The sequence below is a fragment of the Myotis myotis genome, unplaced genomic scaffold (assembly GCF_014108235.1).
Source record: "Myotis myotis isolate mMyoMyo1 unplaced genomic scaffold, mMyoMyo1.p scaffold_m19_p_3, whole genome shotgun sequence".
Classification (NCBI taxonomy): Eukaryota; Metazoa; Chordata; class Mammalia; order Chiroptera; family Vespertilionidae; genus Myotis; species Myotis myotis.
In genome coordinates, this window is record NW_023416335.1 from 176,787,419 (window position 1) to 176,809,604 (window position 22,186).

The following is a 22,186-nucleotide window of genomic DNA, read 5'->3' on the forward strand; positions in this document are numbered from 1 at the left end:
GGTCATATTTATGGTCATGGATGGAAATTAGACTTTTGGTAGTAAACTCGTAGTATATAGACATATTGAATTATAATATCTCACACCTAAAATTTATATAATGTTATAAACCAATGTTACTTTAAAAATAATCTAAAACTACCATCTTTACTCATGTGTAAAGTTAAAATGGTGGCAAGAAATTATTGTATTGCTTTTTTGTTGACAGATGGGATTTATGTCTATAGATATAACTATTAGAATATATATTGTATCAGAAAATAATCATAGATAGATATTCCAAATTACATGGCAAAGGACATTTTAAATATGTATAGATGCTCCTGCTTCTGTTTATGGAAGCACAAATCAGAACCCTTCAGGAGAAACTTACCCTTTTCTGTTCTTTTATGTACTCAATCAGTTCATCTCGTGTTCTTTTTACTGCCTCTTCCACAGCCTTTGCACTGCGCTTTTGCTCTTCTATTATTGCAGCCTTAACAGTTTCCTGTTTGTGGGAGGAGGAAAACAAGTCATGTAAGTATGCACTATGACAAAATTTGTGTCCATTTTATACCAACTAAAAATCCTCTTCAATGGTTTGAGCTCATTCTGTGCAAAATGTGTCTTTAAATAGGACTAGGAACTGACAAAATATTTTGAGATCTGTTAGAGATTCCACAGAATGCACTTTTCTAAACTGAGTGAAAGGGAAAGCAATGGAATGAGCCATTTATTGCAGGGAGCGCCTGACAGACTCCAATGGCTTCCTTACCAACCTTTCATTTGATGTTTACATGATTGATTGCCTTCCTGTACTTTGCACTATCCACATAAGACTTCCAACTTGTGTTTATTCTTCCAAGAACACCCTAATGCTCTAGCTGTTTTATTCACGTTTAATTTTCCCATCGTACAATAATCAAGTGTGGTCTGGGCGGTAAGATTTACAGCTCGTTTGGTTCTCCTGCCAGGTTAAGATGTTGAGAGCTGGACACCATGAATAAGAGGTAAAAATTCCACCCTCTGTGCTAATATTTGAAATGAGAAATCTAGGGAGAAAATTGTACACCCCGTTTTACTGAAATAATAATCAGGTACCCACCAGATTTCAGAATTTCAGACAAGGAGAAAAAGGGCTAAAATTTTGAAAAAGAAATATAATACTTCTCAAACAGTGGTAATATTTCCTGCTAAAATATTGTTTCATGACTGGATAAATGTCACAAAACAAACTTCCTTAAGTTCTATTTATCTATATAGGTAGCATCCTTTTTAAAAAAATATTTTTATTGATTTTTCACAGAGAAGAAGGGAGAGGGACAGAGAGCTAGAAACATCGCTGAGAGAGATCGATCAGCTGCCTCCTGTACACCCCCTACTGGGGATGTGACCGAAACCCAGGTACATGCCCTTGACCAGAATCGAGCCTGGGACCCTTCAGTCCGCAGGTCGATGCTCTATCCACTGAGCCAAAACGGTTCGGCCTTTTTTTTTTCTTTTGGACAGGCAATCAATGACAAAATGTCTTGAAATTTCTCAGTAACATTTCCTTCATTTTGTAGCTTTTCCAATTAATTTTAGACGTGTATATATAACTCAGAAAATATAAAATATTAACAATTTCCTATTCTGAATATATTTACTGTAGAAAATTTGCAAGTATAGAAAAATATGAATACAAAACAACACACATATACACCTCATAGTTGGAGAGCAAACTGTAAATACTATTTTCTACAGTTAAAACTGGCATTTTTCAGTTAAAATAGATTTGAATATTTTTAAACCAGTATATATTCTTTTATAATATGATGTATATTCCATACAGGGATATATAACTTATTTCACCAATTGTTACTCATGGATATTTTGGTTGTTTTTTTAATAGAATAAATCAGTGATGAGCATTCATATATGTATCTTTGTGATGCATGTTATATATTTTCTTAAGATCACTTCAAGAAGTAAAATCATTTTGGCTACAGAATATAATAGCTGTCATAGCTTTTGACATTTTGTTTAATTTTTCCCCCTGAAAATGGCTTTTTTATATCCTTGGTTACATTTAGGTTTACCAGATTTTGAGGAAGAATGACATCTAATTTCATTCTGCATTTTAAAAAGATTATCATGTGATACTCAACATTTTCATAGCAATACTGGCAATATATACATTATCTCTTATCATTTCCTTGATCCTGTCTTCTTCCCACTTTTAATATTGCTATCACCTTCATTTTGCTGATTTCTTTCCTAAATTCAGTAAAAAAATCTGAAAATCCCTCTAATGGTGACTTTAAAAATTAGTATTTTATTTTCAACATCCTTTAGTTCCACTGGTAAAATGATAAAACAGTCAGCTGCTTCCATAATTTTTAAAAGGTTGCAAAACTACAGTAATTTTTAAAAGAAATAAATGAGGACAAGTAAGATTACTTAAAAGCATCTACAATTAAAATTTCTGAGTTTTATAGTTGATAATTTGGAACTTAAAAATTTTCAGATTTTTATAAGGCAAATAATATTTCATATATTAATAAGGCCCTTGAAAAACATCACATTAATACTTCTGAAATGAATATTCACACTATGTGGATAAATTAAAAATATAAATAACTTCACACCAGTTCAGGTTTTTGCCAATAACTGAGTTACAAAAATCCTTAGTTTTCAGAACGTTTAGAATTTTAGAACTGCAGGTAAGGATTGTAGACTTGGATTATCTATATATATAAAACCCTAATATGCAAATAGACTGAATGGCGGAACAACCGAACAACTGGTCACTATGACATGTGCTGACCACCAGGGGTTGCACACAGAACATGGTGGTCATTGGCCGTGGTGAGATGGTGGAGCAGGTGAGCAGGGGTGCAAGACCTAGGCGGGGTGCCGGTTGCTGTCATCGGGGCGAGCCTCTAGTGGTTACTGAAAATTGTTTGCTCCCATGCACCACAGTCCTGCCCGGTGCTTAAACCTGCTGCTGGTGCCAGCCCTGCTTGCACCTGCTGCTGGCACTGGAGCCACTGCTCGCACCCGCTGCCAGCGCCCAGCGCCAGCTCCAGTCACTTGCCACCATCAGCAGGTGTGAGCAGCGGCTGCTGGCCCTGATCGCCCCTCAGGGCTTCTCCACCTCCCCATACTCCTGAGGGGAGATCAGGGCCAACAGGTGCAGCTCACACCCGCTGATGGTGCCAGCTCTGCTTGCACCCCCTGCTGGCATCAACCCCACTCCCTCCGCACCATCAGCGGGTGTGAGTGGAGCAGGTGTCATCAGCGTGTGGGAGCAGCGGCAGCGGGAGTGGGGCTGCCAGCAGACAAGGGACCAGGGGCTGCAGCAGGAGGTGCTGGGTGGGGGTGTGGAGGATGGGCCGAGACCCACCCCTGTGCCCACCACAGCCTCGTGGCCCACAATTCCTTTCAAGGTGCATGAATTCGTGCACTGGGCCCCTAGTTTGAAAATAAAAGATCTGTCCTCCATTAAATGTCAATCAGAATTTCTATCTAGCAAGGGTTATCTCGATAAAATTGACCAGAATTCTTTGACTGTAAGCAAATGCTCGATTTATTTTTTATCTTATTTATTTATTTTTAAATATATATTTTTATTGATTTCAGAGATGAAGGGAGAGGGAGAGAGATATAGAAACATCAATGATGAGAGACAATGATCGATTGGTTCTCTCCTGCACATCCCCTACTGGGGATCGAACCCACAACCCAGGCATATGCCCTTGACCAGAATTGAATCCAGGACACTTCAGTCCACAGGCCGATGCTCAATCCACTGGGCCAAACCAGCTAGGGCAGCAAATGCTCAATTAAAATAAAAAGAATACATCCAGAAAAAATATGAAGTATCTAATATATTCTTCAAACTGACATTTTTGGGGTGTGTTAGAGTTTCTGCTACATGTTCATCTGTCACATTTTTTAGATCTTCCTCTCCTAATTTCTGAGCTGACAACCATTTACAAAGAAAGTTTTTCTTGATTCTCTTCTCTCAAATGGGTGTTAGGTGAGAGTCAAGTTTTTGCAATCCGTCCTTAAAGAGTACTTGTCAATAAACAAATTCCTTTAAATACTAGAGGCCTGGGGTACGGCATTCGTGCACTGGGGGGTGGGAGGTCCCTCTGCCCAGCCTGTACCCTCTCAAAGTCTGGGACCCCTCAGGCAATGTCCACCTAAGCTGGCAGTCAGACATCCCTCTCGCAGTCTGGGGCTCTCGCAGTCCGGGACCCCTCGCTCCTTACCGCCCACCTGCAGTGGAGGTGGGGAAGGCTCCCGCCACCACCACTGTGCTCTCCAGCCCTAAGCCCAGCTTCTGGCTGAGCAGGGCTCCCCCTTTGGGTGTGCACTGATCACCAGGGGGCAGTTCCTGCATTGAGCGTCTGCCCCCTGGTGGTCAGTGTGCATCATAGCGACCAGTCATTCTGCTGTTCAGTCGATTTGCATATTAGGGTTTTATTATGTAGGATGATACAAAAGGAAAGTTTAAGTCTTCCATTTTCTTTTTTTAAAATATGTTTTAATTGATTTTTAGAGAGAGGAAGGGAAAGGGAGAGAGAGAAACATCAATGTGAGATCTGCTGTCTACTGCATGTCCCTTACTAGGCACCTAAACCACAATGTAGGCATGTGGAATTGAACCAGCAACCTTTCGGTGCACGGGACAACACCCATCCAACTGAGCCACACTGGCCAAGGCTGGAAAAGCCTTCCATTTTCTAAACCAAATCAAATTCTGGATTGGAGATAAAACTTTTGTGCACATTTATACAAGTGCTGTGAATATCTGCCTGCATGCTTTACTGAATTCCATGAATAAACTATATTTTCCCAATGAGTCATAATTAGTCCAAAATAAAATATACCTCATAAGGAATGAAGATTTGACACAATGAGCATATTCAAATAAGCAATTTTGCAAAACTATATTCCAGCTTATTTTAGTAATGGCCACACCATTGGTATATTGGAACATGGAATATTCTCTAAGGAAAGGTTTCTCAACCTCAGCACTATTGACAATTCTTTATTTGGGCTGGAGATGGGATGCCTTGTGCTAAACAGCATATTTGGCATTTACTCATGAGATCACCACCAGTTGAGAAGCACTGCTCTAAAGTAGTTTGGGGGGAAAAACAACCATTTGCATATATCTTATGGTTTATTTGTTAAAATGTTTAGTTACATTTCTAAACATATACTAAAATTTTTATCTAAAAATATATGTAAGAAATCATATAGTGGGAGGTAATCAACCAAAGACCTTATCTATAATAAAAGCACGGGTCAGCTGGACATCTTTCTGGACATCCTTCTGGACGAAGCCGGGGCTGCCAGGGCCAAGGCAAGCCACTGTGGCTGTGAGGGCCGAGCCCCTTGCACGAATTTCATGCATCGATGCATCGGGCCTCTAGTATGTATATATGCATAATCCATGGACACAGATAATAGAGTGGTAAAGGCCTGGGGTAGGGGGTGGGGCGGGCCAGAGGGAGGTCAATGAGGGGAAAAAGGGGATATATGTAATACTTTCAACTATAAAGATTTATTGAAAAAAGAAAATATTAAAAATTATTATATAGCTAGTTTTAAGTATGGAAAAGAGTTTTACATACTAATTTTTTAAAAAGTGAATGACTGGAATCAGTTTCTATACTGTTACAATTAAACAAGTCATGATAAATGTCATTTAGGGCTAAATGCTTATGTGATATCTGTACAAGATTTCTTAATTTCTCTTTATTGCTTAAAGTATAGTTAGGCTTTAGTAACCATTAAATCTACCATGCATTTCAGTAACCACATGATCCTGAACAAATAAATGATCGGTGGTTATTTGTTTTTATCTGTATAATTTAGTTAAGGATTGTAAACACAAATTATTTATAGACCAAATCTCAGCAATCAACTCAATTCTGGTTTGTAAACTATAATCCATTGTAGGCTGTAATCCATTTTCTGGGACAACTGTGTACTTTAGTAATTTTTTGTTTCTATACACAGTATTCTTATTATCTAATTGTGTATTATATAAAAAGTTTCACATAGTTGTGAAAATGCACCTTAGAAAATGAGTATTGGAATTACAAGTAGTCTAACTGTGTTATACAGTTCCTGTGCATCAAGTTAAAAAGAGAAGTAAGACTTCCATGCCTACACAAATTTATGAGCTCAAATTACAGTTCCATCAGTGCTTTTCAGATACTGATGCAAATATAAAATGTCCATATTTCAAAATCCATTTACTGTGCAACTGAAACACTTTCCTCTAACCTTTAATTGGAATTAATTGGCACTGTAATTATATGCTAAAAGGAACATATTAATAGAACCTAATTCTAAAAATGCTTGTCAAATGATGAATATGCTCAATTAAAGTCATGCTCATTGACTGATATCAAAATTTGGCAATACCTATCTTAAAAGACATATTAAAAGATGAAATATGTAGAATCTCATTCATATCAGCATTAATAAATGAGTATTTGCAACCATTTGTCTTAGTTAACTGACTTTCTATTTTTTTAAAATCTTTATTGTTGAGAGTATTACAGATGTCCTCCTTTTTTCTGCCCCATTATCCCCCCTTTCCTGGTTCCCACCCCACCCCAGGCCTTCACCACCCTATTGTCTGTGTCCATAGGTAATTCATATCTATATATATAAAAGCCTAAGCAACTTTCCGACTGGTAGCTATGATGAACAATGACCACGAGGGGGCAGATGCTCAAGACACAGGCATGGAAACATGGAATAGATTGATGAATCTCAGAGGGAAGTGGGGAGGACGGGAAGAGATTAACCAAAGATCTTATATGCATACTAGCGGCCCAGTGCACGGATTCATGCATTAGTGGGGTCCATCGGCCTGGCCTGCGGGGATTGGGCCGAAACCGGTCCTGAATATGGATTCGTGCACCAGTGGGGTCCCTCGGACTGGCCTGTAGGGATTGGGCTGAAACCGGCTCTCTGACATCCGAGGGGTCACAGGCCAGCCTGAGCAACCCCACCGGTGCACGAATCCGTGCACCAGGCCTCTAGTATACATATAAGATCTTTGGTTAATCTCTTCCCACGCCCGCCTCCCTTTCCCTCTGAGATTTGTCAGTCTATTCCATGTTTCTATGCTGCTGATTCTATTTTATTCACTAGTTTATTTTGCTCATTAGATTTCTTGTTCATTTGTTTTAATAGATATATATTGATTATCATTTTATTATTTATATTTTTTCTTTTTCTTCTTCTTCCTCTTCTTAAAGAATATCTTTCAACATTGCACGTAATACTGGTTTGGTGGTGATGAACTCCTTTAGCTTTTTGTTGTCTGTGAAGCTATTTATCTGACCTTCAATTCTAAATGATAGCTTTGCTGGTTAGACTAATATTGGTTGTTTTCCCCAAATACAAGGTGACTGGTTGGAGGTCCTTGCTATTCATCACTTTGAGTATTTCTTGCCACTCCCTTCTGGCCTGCAAAGTTTCTATTGAGAAATCAGCTGACAGTCGTATGGGTGTTCCCTTGTAGGTAACTGCTTTTGCTGCTTTTAAGATTCTCTCTCTGTCTTCAATCCTTGGCATTTTAATTACGATGTGTCTTGGTGTGGGACTCTTTGGGTTCCACTTGTTTGAGACTCTGCACTTCCTGGACCTATAAGTCTATTTCTTTCACTCAAGGATCTTAATGAGAGCTGGGGTTGATTTGGCTACTATTACTAGAATGGAATCAGACAGTATAGCCTGTTTGTCCTTCCTGTGGTCTCCCGTTCTCCAGCAGACTAGCTCAGGATTTTTCACATAGTTGCTGGACAGAGTTGCAAAAGAGCAAAAGAACGTAAGGTCTCTTAAGATTTGGGTTCAGAAATGATACAGTGTTACTAAAGCCACATTATATTGGCCTGAGCAAATGTGTGCTATCAATTGATTTCCAAATTCTAATTGTCTAAATATGTACTCAATATTTTCAAAGATATCAGAAATTATATTATGTTTATCCTCTTGGAGATGTATCTCCAAACTGGATTTGTTGTTCTCCAGCTGTTATATAGCTGTCTATTTTGGGATCTCCCTCATGCATACTTCTGGGTATTCACTATACCTCTCTCAAATACTCTCTCCATTTTTCTAAATACCGTGGGATTCTTCTTTTTTGGCTTACTCCTTTGTTTTGATAAAGAACCTCTCTCCATATTTCTAAGAAAAGGCACATGGGAAGTAAAGTTTTAATATCTCCTTTGTCTGAAAAATGCCTTTATTCTACTCTCTCATTTGATTTATTCGGTTAAGTGTGGATTTCCAACTTGGAAATTTCTGCAGTTTTAAGTTGAGTTCTGACTACATTCTGATTTCCTTATCACTTGCGTAACCTTTTCTTCTATGAGAACATTTATGTATTTAGCCCTCTTTCTCAAAATATTCTTGACAAACCTAGTTGTAGTCCTATCTAGAAATTCGTATCTTATAATCCTGAAGCTCATGTCCTTCAATTCTGGGAGATTTTACTTTAATAGTAGTAATCATAATAGTAATAATGATTATAAATTATTTCTGCATTCCATTTAGTTCCCCAAATCCTATTATTCAGTTAATCAACCACCTGAGTTGAGTGCCTACTTTTCTGATCTTTACACTCATGTTTTCCATTTCTTTGTATTTTTACAGCCTTTTCTCTGGAAGACTTCTATAACTTTATCTTCTGATTATTGTTTTAGTTTTTAACTTTCTACCATATTTTAAATTTCTAATGTTTTCATTTGACTTAAAAATAGCACTCTTTTCCTGTTTCATAGATGTAAAATCTTCTCTTACCTCTGAGGAAATTAATGATAACTTTTTTAATGTTTCATGTCTCGACATCATCTGTTTTATTCTGCTTTTCATGAGAACGTGACTGTTCTACTTGACTACTTGCTCTTGGTTACAGAGTAGAGCCCGAAAGTGCTGAGTAACATCTCTGTGCTTGCAGCTGTGGTTTATGGACTGTGATCTGAACAGCAGAGTAATATGGCTGGGTTGTTTCCTCGGGGCAATTTTGATACCAATATGTTTAGGTCTCTTTTCTTGAGTGGCCTAGATTCCTCAGAAAAGAATCTTCCAATTTCCTGTCTGGTTGTCAGCACTCTGAGAACTGGGATGGGGAAAATAGCTAAGGTTCTCAAAAATCAGCATAAAACTTTTCACTTTGCTCTCATCCCAACCCCATTTCATTATAGCACCTTTGCCTTCAACTGTGCCTAATGGTCCCTGGTTCAGATATTCTGCATTTTATTTTTGTTCCCAGATAATCTCAATATTCTGCCAGGATTGGAAAAAATGAGTGGAGATCTAACCACTTATTAAACAGATGTTTAAACTTTCCTTCCATTTGAAGCTTCATCTTCATTCTCACTTCCAGAGATATCTGGTGCCACAAACTAGGAAGCCCTTGGAGTTTGTACAATGTATATTGATATTCTCAATTGTCTCTAGTTCTAGCTTAGGCTTCCATTTCAGATTTTTATTTCAGTGGGGTTTTAGAAGGGAGTAGGTAAAAATGAGTATTTTATCTACTCTTTTTAACTAGATACGTTTCAGAAAAAGTAAATCAAACATTATTTGGAAACAATTTTATATTTACAGAACACTTGCAAAGATAGTATAAGAGTTCTCAGATACCTTTAATCTAGCTTCCCCTAATATTATCATACTAGAGGCCCGATGCACGAAGATTCGTGCAAGAATAGGCCTTCCTTCCCCGGGCTGCTGGACTGCCTTTGTTCTGGCCTGGAGCTGCCTTTCCACCTTCGCTCCGGCCAGAGCCACATTCCACCTGTCACCTTGTCACATCAATTTGCATATTCCCTCCTTATTGGCTGTGGGTGCTGCCATATTTGTCATGAAGTTATGGACAATTTGCATATTCCATCTTTATTAGATAGGATAATATTAAAGTGACTACAGATTTTATTTGTATTTCACAAAGTTTTCCCTAATATAGTTTTTTCTGTTCCAGGATTAATCTAGGGTAAAACATAGTACTCAGACATTATATCTCATTAGTCTTCTCTAATCTGTGACAGTTTTTCAGTCTTTCCTTATTATGATACTGATACTTACAAAGAGTGCTTTTCAGGTTTTTGAAGGAATTTGGATTTATCTCTCTTTCCCCCTTGTAATTAGACTGGAGTATGGATTTTGGCAAAGAATCCTAAAAATGAAGCAGGCTTCTCACTGTATCATATGAGGTGGTAAGTGGCATTAAACATAATTTATCACAGGAGATGCTAACCTTGGTCATTTTGTTAAAATGGTGTCTGCCAGATTTTTCTAGTGTAAAATTAACATAGTTTCCATTTCTACAATACATTAATTTGAAACTAGGTCCAGCAAATACTCAAGGGGAGGTAAATTAAGTTCCATCTACTGGAGAGGGGGTATTTACATTTATTTTTTATAGAGGCATGAATGTTTTTAAACTTCAGATACAATTTATTCTACAGCTACAGAACTATTCAGCATTTCTAATTCTTCTTGCATCAATTTTGAAATTTATGTTTTTCTTGGAAGTTTTTCATTTCATCTAAGCTTTACAATTGATTGGTATTATTATCAATACTGCTTATGTAAGTTTAAAATTTGTATAGCATCTATATTAGGTCCCTTTAGTCATTCCTCTAATACAGTGGTTCTCAACCTTCCTAATTCTGCGACCCTTTAATACAGTTCCTCATGTTGTGGTGACCCCCAACCATAAAATTATTTTCGTTGCTACTTCATAACTGTCATTTTGCTACTTTTATGAATCGTAATGTAAATTTCTGATATGCAGGATGTATTTTTATTGTTTGCGACCCACAGGTTGAGAACCACTGCTCTAATAGTATTAATAACATCCCTCTTTCTTCACCAATCTTGTCAAAGATTTGTGAATTTTATGTGTTTTAGAAAACAAAGTAAAGTATTTTGAAACTTTCCAATCTATGTCATGAATATCTTTTTTTCTTTTTTCTAATTTTTATCCTAGCTTTTTTTTTAATAATTAAATCTTTATTGTTCAGATTATTACATTTGTTCCTGTTTTTTCCCCCCATAACTCCCCTCCTCCCAGTTCCCGCCCCACCCTCCGTCCTCACTCCCCACCCACTGTCCTCATCCATAGGTGCACGATTTTTGTCCAGTCACTTCCCGCATCTCCCACACCCCTTTCCCCCCCAAGAATAGTCAGTCCATTCCCTTTCTATGTCCCTGATTCTATTATAATCAATCACCAGTTCATTCTGTTCATCAATTTATTCACTTGTTGATAGATGTATGTTTGTTGTTCATAATTTGTATCTTTACCTTTTTCTTCTTTTTCCTCTTCTTAAAGGATACCTTTCAGCATTTCATATAATACTGGTTTGGTGGTGGTGAACTCCTTTAGCTTTTCCTTATCTGTGAAGCTCTTTATCTGACCTTCAGTTCTGAATGATAGCTTTGCTGGATAAAGTAATCTTGGTTGTAGGTTCTTGGTATTCATCACTTTGAATATTTCTTGCCATTCCCTTCTGGCCTGCAAAGTTTCTGTTGAGAAATCAGCTGACAGTCGTATGGGTATTCCCTTGTAGGTAACTGAGTTTCTTTCTCTTGCTGCTTTTAAGATTCTCTCTTTGTCTTTTGCTCTTGGCATTTTAATTATGATGTGTCTTGGTGTGGTCCTCTTTGGATTCCTTTTGTTTGGGGTTCTCTGCGCTTCCTGGACCTGTAAGTCTATTTCTTTCACCAGGTGGGGGAAGTTTTCTGTCATTATTTCTTCAAATAGGTTTTCAATGTCTTGCTCTCTCTCATCTTCTGGCACCCCTATAATTCTGATGTTGGTACGCTTGAAGCTGTCCCAGAGGCTCCTTACACTATCTTCGTATTTTCGGATTCTTTTTTCATTTTGCTTTTCCGGTTGGGTGTTTTTTGCTTCTTCGCATTTCAAATCTTTGACTTGATTCTTGCGCTCCTCTGGTCTGCTGTCTGGAGTCTGTATTATATTCTTTATTTCAGTCAGTGTATGCTTAATTTCTAGTTGGTTCTTTATCACAACATCGAGGGTCTCATTATATTTCTTGAGGATCTCACTACATTTATCGGCAGTTTTTAGACAATTATTGAAAGACCTTAAAAGTGTGGTTTTGAGGTCTATATCTTCCATTTCTGACATGTGCGTCCTGTTTCTTTGTCTCAGCATTTTTTTATGCTTTCTTGGTGCACCCCCTAGTGGTCTTTGTGCGCAATCTTGTTGTAGTTAAGCTTTGAATTGTTGTAGGTAATACTAGAGGGGATTTGAGCTCCAGGCCAAGTGGCTGTGAGAATCAGCTGTGTCTGCAGTGGGAGAGCTTCTGTGCTGGATCTCTAGGGCGGTGCTAATCTAGCATTTGCCTGAGGCTATTCGGCAAATGGCTCTGCGCAGGGCTTGGGCGGGGCGGGTCCCTGGGGATCTACAGGGCGAGCGGAGCAAGCAGTTATGGCTGCTCTCAGTTCTGTCCCCAGGGGCTCTGCCTCACTGAGTCCCAGCAACCGCTGCAAACCTCAGAGAGAAAGCTGCCTTCGATTTCCGACCGAAGCCAGACAGTCCCGCTTCTCCCGTTTGAGTCTGGGTCCCTAGAGACTCGCCCGGATCTAGAGCTCAGAGTCTGAAACTCCCTCCCGATTGAAAACAACAACCGCGCCCTCCGCTGTCAGCCTGCTCCGCGAGCATTCCACACCTCAGTATTTCACTTCAGCACTGCGCCTCCTCTGAGTCTGGGTATGATATTCTCTTTCCTCCTAGTTGTAGAATTTCCACTCAGCCAGCCTTCCTGTGGTTCTGGATGATGTTCATTCTGTCTTTAGTTGTTTTTTGAAGTGGTTGTTCGAGGCAGCAATCTCTGGTGTTAACCTATGCTGCCATCTATGTTCCTCCTCTAGTGTCTTTATTGGTGTATTATCTTTCTAATGTAATGCTGGATCTGATTTGCTAGGATTTTGTTAAGGGTTTTAGCATCTATGTTCATCAGAGATATTGGCCTGTAATTTTACTTCTTTGTAGCATCTTTATCTGGTTTTGGGATTAGGGTAATGCTGGCTTCATAGAATGAGCTTGGAAGTGTTCCCTTCTCTTGAATTTTTTGCAATAGTGTGAGGAGGATAAGTTTTAGTTCCTCTTTGAATGTTTGGTAGAACTCCCCTGTAAAGCCGTCTGGCCTCGTGCTTTTGTTTGCTTAAAGTTTTTTGATTACTGATTCATTTTCCCCTGTAGTTACTGGCCTATTCAGATTTTTTTTTATTCTTCCTGATTGAGTTTTGGAAGGTTGTCTTTTTCTAGAAATATGTCTATTTCTTCTAGGTTGACCAGTTTGTTGAAATAGAGTTGTTCATAGTTTTTTGTTTGTTTGATCCTTTGTATTTTTGTGAGGTCTGTTGTTATTTTGCCTCTTTCATTTCTGACTTTGTTAATTTTGTTCCTCTTTTGGCTTTTTGGTGAGTGTGGCTAGAGGTTCATCAATCTTGTTTAGCCTGTCAACGAACCAACTCTTGGTTTGACTGATCTTTTGTAATTTTTTTTTTGGTCTCTATGTCATTTATTTCCCCTCTGATCTTTATTATTTCCTTCATTCCTGTTCATTCTGGGCTTTTCTTGTTGCTGTTTTTCTAATTATTTCTGTTGTAGAGTTAGATAATTTATTACCAGTTTTTCTTCTTTTTGGAGGTAGTCCTGTAATGCTATGAACTTCCTTCTCAGGACTGGTTTCACTATGTCCCATAGGTTTTGCATTGTTTTGTTTTCATTATCATTTGTTTCCAGGATGTTTTTTTTCTTCTTTGATCTCTTTAGAAACCTAATCATTGTTTAATAATAACATGCTACTTAGCATACATGTGTTTGAATTTGATTGTTTTTATTGTAGTTTATTTCTAATATTATGCCATTGTGATCTGAGCAGAGGCTTGATCGAATTTTAATCTTAATGAATTTGAAGAGACTTTGCCTGTTTCCAAACATGTGGTCTATCTTTGAAAATGTCCCATATGCACTTGAGAAGAATGTACATTCTGTAGCTTTGGGGTGAAATGTTCTGGGGATGTTGATTAAGTCCATCTGATCTAGTGAGTCATTTAGGATTGCTGTTTCTTTGCTGATTTTTTTTGTCTAGCGTATCCAGTGATGTCAATGGGGTATTAAAATCCCCTACTATGATTGTATTGCTGTTGATCTCTCCCTTGATATCTTCCATCAGTTTTTTTATGTATTTGGGTGCTCCTGCATTGGGTGTATATATGTTTACCAGAGTTGTATCCTCTTGTATCGATCCCTTTAGTATTACAAAGTGGCCTTCCTTATCTCATTACGACCTTAACTTTGAGGTCTATTTTATCAGATGTAAGTGTTGTTACCTCACCTTTATTTCATTTCCATTTGCCTGGAAAATATTTTTCCATCCCTCCATTTTCAGTCTGTATGAGTCCCTTGTTATGAGGTAGGTCTCTTGTAGACAGCATATATATGGTTCATGTTTTCTTATCCATTCAGCCACTCTATGTCTTTTGATTGGTGCATTTAGTCCATTTACTTTTAAGGTTATTATTATTTTTTTTAAAATATATATTTTACAGAGAGGAAGGAAGAGGGATAGAGAGTTAGAAACATCAATGAGAGAGAAACATCGATCAGCTGCCTCCTGCACACCCCCAACTGGGGATGTGCCTGCAATCAAGGTACATGCCCTTGACCGGAATTGAACCTGGGGCCCTTCAGTCCGCAGGCTGACGCTGTATCCACTGAGCCAAACCGATCAGGGATCAAGGTTATTATTGATAGGTACTTGTTTGTAGTCATTTTTATTCTTTATGCCTGTGTTCCTGTTTCCCTTTCTATACTTCTTTTTACACCAGTCCCTTTAGCATTTCTTGCATTGCTGGCTTGGTAGTGATAAACTCCCTTGGGCTTTTATTGTCTGTAAAACTCCTGATTTCCCCTTCAATTTTCAATGATTGCCTTAATGGATAATTCTTAGATTCAGTCCCTTGCTTTGCATCACTTTCTATACTTCATTCCATTCCCTTCTGCCCTGATGTGTTTCTGTTGAGAAATCTTTTGATAATTTAATGGGAGATCCTTTGTAGGTAACTCTTTGTCTCTCTCTTGCAGCCTTTAAGATTCTTTGTTGTTAATATTTTCCATTGTAATTATGACATGTATTGGTGTGGGTCTTTTTGGGTTCATCTTGTTTGGTATTCTGTACTTGTATGACTTTTTTCTTCCCCATATCAGGGAAGTTTTCTATCATTATTTCTTCAAATAGATTTTCTAATCCTTGCTCCTCTCCTTGTCCTTCTGGCACCCCTGTTATATGTATGTTACTTCATTTCATATTGTCCCAAAGATCCCTTAGGCTCTCCTACTACTTTTTAATTTTTTTCTCCAATTGCTGTTTAGATTGGGTGTGTTTTTCTGCCGTATCTTCTAACTCACTAATTCGGTCCTCCGCTTATTTCAGTCTACTGTTGAAACCTTCCATTGTGTTTTTTATTATAGCTGTATCATTTTTATTTCCTCTTGATTCTCAGATATGTTGATTGTCTCATCCATCTGGCTTATGAACTGTATGACCCTTAATCTGAATTCTTTTTCTGATATATTGCATGCTTCTGTTTCATTTAGTTCCTTTTCTGGGGCTTGCACCCTTTCCTTAGGGGGTTGTTTCTTTGTCTCCCCATTTTAGCTGTCTCTTTCTTGCTCTGGGCACCCTGCTTGGGGTTTCAGAGGCTGAAGTCCAGAGGCTAGTTCTTCCTTGAGTCTCATGCCTTTATTGTCTTTGCTCTGAGTTGTATCTCCTTCTCCCATGGATCTGGTCCCTCAGTTGTCTGCTTCAGATGTTCAGGGTGGTGGAAGCGCATGCACAGTCCCTTTGCTGTGTTACTCCTTGTGAGCACCCAGAGCCTCTGGCATTCAATTCACTGTGTGGCCCTAGAACCTGTGCCAGGGTGGCACCTTAGGTCCCTCGGGCGGCACACTTCCAACACGGTCCTGTGGCCCCTGGCTGGGCAAACTAGCTTGTTCTGGGTTACCCCGGCAGCACTCTCCTTCGGCCTGGAGTGAGGTGTGTGCTGGGTTGCTCCAGGTAGCCCCTGCAGGACTGTCGCAGGGGCTGGAGAGAAGTGGGTGCGGGTTGCTCTGGGTCACACAGTCAGAGCTCTCCTGAAGTCTGAGTGGGGTATGTGCTGGGTTACTCCAGGTTGCCCCAGCAGCAAGTCCCTGGGCTCGGGGTGGAGTGGACACAGGTTGGTCTGGGTCACACAGTCCTCACTTTTTTGCAGCCCACAGTCAGGTGTACACTGGGTTACTCCAGTTTGCCCCTTCTCAGTGTGGAGCGGGGGCGGGTTGCCCTGGGCCACTCAGTCAGCGCTCTCCTGTTGCCCAGAGTGAGGTCCGCATTGGGGTGCTCTGGATAGCCCCAGAAGGACCATATGGGGGCCGGGGTGGAGCAGGCATGGGTTGCTCTGGGTCGCACAGTCAGAGCTACCCTATGGCCTTGAGTGAGGTGTGCACTGGGTTGCTCTGGGTCACTCCTCCCGGGCCTGGGTGAGGCAGGCATGGGTTGCTTCGGGTCACCCCAGCAGGGCTGTCCAGGGGGATGGGGTGGAGTGGGCACCAGTTGCTCTGGGTATCACAGTCCCTGCTCTCCTATAGCCCAGAGTGAGGTGTGCTCTGGGTTGCTGTGGGTCGCCCCAGCAGCAGGTCCCAGAGCTTGGTGTGGAGCGAGTGCCGGGTGGCACTGAGTCAGGGTAGCAGCACAATTCTGGGGTCCAGGGTGGAGGTGGGCACAGGGTTTCCCCTGGCTTGCACTCACTGTGGGGTATTGGAGCTGGATCCTAGGATGCTGGGTCAAAGCGGGCTGGTGGCGGAGGCCTGGTGCAGGAGCTCACTCTGGTGGTGCATGCTCCCTGCAGACATCTGGGAGCCTGCCAGGAGGTACTGCACCCCTCACTGCTGGGACATGATGGTGGTTCCACGTGGGTTATGGCTGGAAAACGGCATTCTCTATGAGTTCTCTACCCTTCCTTATTGAAAATTGTCTCCTCAGTAGTGTCTAATTTGTTAATTCAGGGTAGATGTTCTCCAATTTAGTTGTTTTTCTGGCCTAGCCTTAGGAGGAGGTGCATGACACTGCTGCCTATTTGGCCTTCATTTTCTGAGCTACACAGTTTAAATAACTATTTTATTAATGATGTAATTATTTTTTCTTTGTGTTTAGCTTTAAAAAATTTTTGTACATAGTGAAATGCACAAACCTTAAGTGTATGACTCAATGGATTATATACACTATACAGATGAGGAAAAAGCCCATTTATACGCCTCAGGAACTTTCCTAATGCTTCTCCCCATCACAAATAACTACTATTGTGATCTGTATCACCATAGATTATTTTGTCTGTTCTTAAAGGTCATAAACATTGAATCACAATGTTTTTGAGATTCATCCATATTGTACAGTGTATCATTACTTTGTATTTTTATTTTGGTGTAGTGTTCCTTGTATGAATATACTGTAACTTATTCATCCATTCCACTATTAATAGTATTTGGAATGTTTCCATTTGGGATTATGATGAATACAGCACTTTTTATCATTCTATTATACATCATTTAGTAGATGTAAGCATTCACTTTTGTTGAGTGTACAAGCATACCTCTTTTTATTGGGCTTCACTTTATTGCACTTCATAGATATTGCATTTTCATGAACATTGAGGCAAGACCCTCCCCCAGCAAAAACAATTAATGTTTACTGAAGGCTCAGCTGATGGTTAATATTTTTTAGCAGTAAAGTATTTTTAAATTAAGGTATGTACACTGTTTTTAGCCATAGTGCTATTATATACTTAATAGACTATAATATAGCATAAATATAACTTTTATGTGCACTAGAAAGCCCAAAAATGTGCCTCACTTTATTGCAATATTTGTTTTGTTGTCATAGTCTGAAACTGAATTTGCGACATCTGCAACGTATACAATTATACACATAATTGTCGAAATGGGGGTATCAGAATATACGTGTGTTGAGCCAATTAGTAGATACTGCCATACACTTAAAAAAAATGGGTAGGCAAATTTACACTTCCTTCAAGAATGTAGGAGAGGTCCAGTTGCTCCACAACATCATCATCCACATTAAGTATTGTCAGTCCCTTGAATCAAACTCATATCCAGGGAAAAGCTATACTGGTAACTAACTTTGGCTTTAATTCACACTTCCTGGAAGAATAATGATATGAGCACCTTTTCACATGCTTATTGGCCATTTTTACATATTCTTTTGTATGTTGCTCATACTTTAGGTTTTTTTTATGAAGAGTAAAGCCCTTTGGGGTTCTCAAATGAAAGCCCTTGATTTACTAAAGCCCTTCCACCTTAGCTTCCAACTTTATTTCCCCCAAAGTGTCTGGTCAGCTCTTTAGCTTCCCAAATGTTTTTCTTGTTGTTGTTGTTGATGGATTTTAAGAGCCTTCCCTCTGCATCTGCTACTTTAGATTTGGCCTCTAACTTGTGGGGTGGGCGTATATCTGAACAGTCACTTGTGTAGTTCTAGAATTTGTTCTGAAAGTCTGCTTCTTGGTAGGCCTAAACTTCTGCCTCATCAACTTTCTAAAACTGATGTTTTCTACTTAAACTTTAATCCTACACGGGGCCAAATAGAAGATGCTTTTTAAAGCCTGATTGTAAAGTTCACCTTGAACATTTCCATTTTTCCAGTCTCAAAGTTCCTCCAATTCTATCTGCATTTGTTGCTCTATAATGCTTTCATAAAGCTGTTTTATATACATGGTACAGCTTTTATAGGTTTGTGTGTGTGTGAGTGTGTGTGTGTGTGTGTGTGTGTGTGTGTGTGTGAAAGGATTAGTCTTACATAAGTTATGTTGTGATGGCTAGAATAATAAGTTCTATTTATTAAGTTTTAAATTCCAATATTATATCTTTCATTTCTAGAAATTAACTTTGGTCTTCTTAAAAATTTAGCTGGTTATGTTTTCACAGCCTCTGTATTCTTCCTTACTTACAAAGATATACTTATAAATTAAAGATATTTTCCCCTTTAAAGAAGTTCTACAAATATAATTTTTATTTTCTATATAATGATACATTTGTTCCTCTTATCATTCAACATATTTTACTCTCCTCTCATATGATACATTATTGTGGATAGGCACAATGATATCATTACACAAAGGATTCAGTAAAAATATGTAGTAGTATGGTAAAACAACTTGCATTGAAACTTGTAAAACACAGATATGAATGTATCTATGGAATATAATGACCTTCAACCACATCTGTGTGAAGTAATGTATACAATTATAAAGCTGATAAACCAAAGGAAGTCCGAAAGTACTTAAATATTCTGCTTTCCATAAATATAGTGTAAATAGAATGAATATTTGTTACTTGACAGTTTGGTAAAATGTGTTTATTTTTGTTTACTCACTATTACTTAGAACAGGATCACACTGAAAATTATCAATTATTTATTGTTTGTCCCAGATATAAGGTTGTATAAATTCTGTCAGTCACTAAAATTTCATGCCTCAGACACGTTTGATTTCAAATACTGTTTCCAGTCACTATGTTCAGACTTTTCTCCTCCAAAATGTTTGTCTTTTCTTCGCCATTTTAACTTCCATCACTTAGGCTAAGCTGCTCATTTTTTGCATGCCAAGTATTCTAGCAAGTTCCAAGGAGTATTTTTAACTTCAGACTCGTCGCATTTAAGGCTGCCAAGGTAATCTTCCATAAAAGATATTGAGCCCTTGTCACTTATGCCAGTGAAGTCTGCAGTGGCATTTTATTTTTGCTAGCAATAAACCTGAGTTTGACTATATAACTTCAAGGTTCTCATAGTCTGTTCAAGCACATAAATTCCATCTTTGTTCTATATTACTTTCCTAAGAGACATTTTCAATTTCTGTAAAATTGATATCCACCACCCACTGTGCATTCCTCCTTTGTGTTTTCAATGCTTCAACCAGATGTGCTTTGTCATATCTCATTCTGCCTCACACTAGGACAATTTATGGATCTGACATATTTCCTAGTCTATTATAAGATCCTGAAGACAGCAGCAAAGTCTCATTCATGTTTGTAATCTCTGGGGAAGCTACCATTTTGTCATGCAAATAGTGAGTATTCAATATGGAGTTCCCTGAACATGCCATGCTCTCTCTTAGAATGATTTCCCTCATCCTTTACTTCTGATAACCGAGCCTTCTCCTTCTCCTGCACAATGGAGTTTGAGCATCACCAGCCCTACAAGCCTTCCCTGAAATGTTCCCGACCTTCCACATCTCCTCACAGTGTGTGTGGGTGGATCTACTATTGTTTGTATCTGCTCACAGAGCACCTTACATTCTATCTCTAAAAGCATTCCATAACTCAGATTTAACAACCTCTTTAACTGTCCATCTTACCAGATTGAGATCCCTTTTAAGTCAGGGATTATATTTATCACAGCTCATATTCCTTATGACTAGGACTCTAGCATAGTAACTGCTATTGAGTGTACATATATAATTTATCTTCAGTGAATGAGTGATTTGTTTCCCCAATTCAAGGGAAATCTATTTAAGGGTAAGGACTGTATCTTACGTTTCTTGTGTCACCCAGAAAACCTGATAAAGTGGGTACACACTAGGTTAAAACTCCCCAAACTTTCTCAGTTCATGGCTCCATTGCTGCCTGAGTAATGTTTTATGATGGCCTGTAAGCCAAAACAAATACCTAATTTTCCCATTTATTAATTGGATCATAATGTAGCAGCTATTTATGATATACAAAAATTGAAAGAAAAAGACTTTTATTTAATCCTCAACCACTTACTTATTCATGAATTTATCTACATCCGACATTGCACAACTTCTTAAATCTTGGCATAAAACTGGACAATAACAATCTTATTTCCTGTTCCACAATGACATTTGCATGGTATTTGCTCTTTATCACAACAATCCCTAGACCAAACCCTAATTCACTATGATATAAGAAAAAGCAAAATAAGACAAATTAGTATGGACAAGATAGTAGTTTACCTGGTTTCCATGAGATCTCAAGTATTCCTGTGTTGCCCTCTAATATTAAAATACCTACAGCACCTCTGAGAGTTCACTGCAGCATCACAGGGCACCTTAATGCAGGTTGGAAACCACAGCCTTAGGTAATCACAGTGATCATCCATTCACTCATGGTTTAGTGTGCATGACACTATACTGGGTGTTAAAATTACAAAGTGATTAAAAAGGTAGTAATAATAACGGATCAACAACAGCAGCGGGCATCTCAGCAACAACACATCCTATGTTCCAGGAATTATACTAAGTAAGTTAAATAAAGTTATGCCAGATTATAAGCTTGTTAATGATACTTACAATTAAAGATTCTGTCAACTAACAGAGATCTGTGTGAAAGACACAGTACATTTAAGCAAAATATAAAGAATATTAAAAATATATACATAAGCAATAATGTTTGGTGTTTAAAGCTAACAAAATAGTTATGTGTATTCTTAGTTAATTCTCAGAATCATTTTGAGAGGCAGGCATACTCTGAGGTTTAAAGCAGTCAAGCTATTTAACTAATGTTATATGTTTTAAAAGTGGCAATATTTTAAATGTATTTTAAAGTGATTTTATAGTAATTATTCCTGAAAGAGAATGTTCAGCAATTAAATTATAACAATGGTAGATTTTTAGAATGTTAGTAACTGAGGGTATATCTGTGGAGGTTGATGTTGCCATGTACCGATAATGACAGGAACAGGGATACTTAAAGTGAAAAAAATGACAGCAGAAATTATATCCTCTACACATACATTCTTCAGTCTCCCACCTGATCCATTTTTCACAATCCTGTATAGAAATGATATACTTTTTGCTAGAGAACTTGTGATTTGATAGCTTCATATAGCACTGAGTTAACATTTTTCACCTGCGTTTTCTAATCTGTCCCTTTTCATCCAAACCACATGGCTAAGAAGTAAAAAGTATCACTTTGGGAAGAGGAATCGATGCTGGGGAGGCACCATTAAATGTCTAAAATAGCCCCGTCCTGATTTGGAAAAGCCTCTCTGGAAACATGGTGTGCGGAGGCGACCATGCTCTCCCACGGGACCAGTGCCAGGCAGGGCACCACTTCACTGCGACCTGGAAGGACCGCCGGGAC

General features: G+C 38.7%; 1 protein-coding gene across 6 annotated transcripts in view; it reads right to left on the reverse strand.

Moving 5' to 3' along the window:
- Positions 1–22,186, reverse strand: part of CCDC91 (coiled-coil domain containing 91) — a 280,530-nt gene that overhangs the window by 48,893 nt on the left and 209,451 nt on the right. For all 6 annotated transcript variants that reach the window (XM_036299629.1, XM_036299630.1, XM_036299631.1 and 3 more), the window contains one exon: positions 374–487. In XM_036299629.1, the coding sequence (XP_036155522.1) occupies positions 374–487 (114 nt within the window). The remainder of the gene's footprint in view (positions 1–373; positions 488–22,186) is intronic.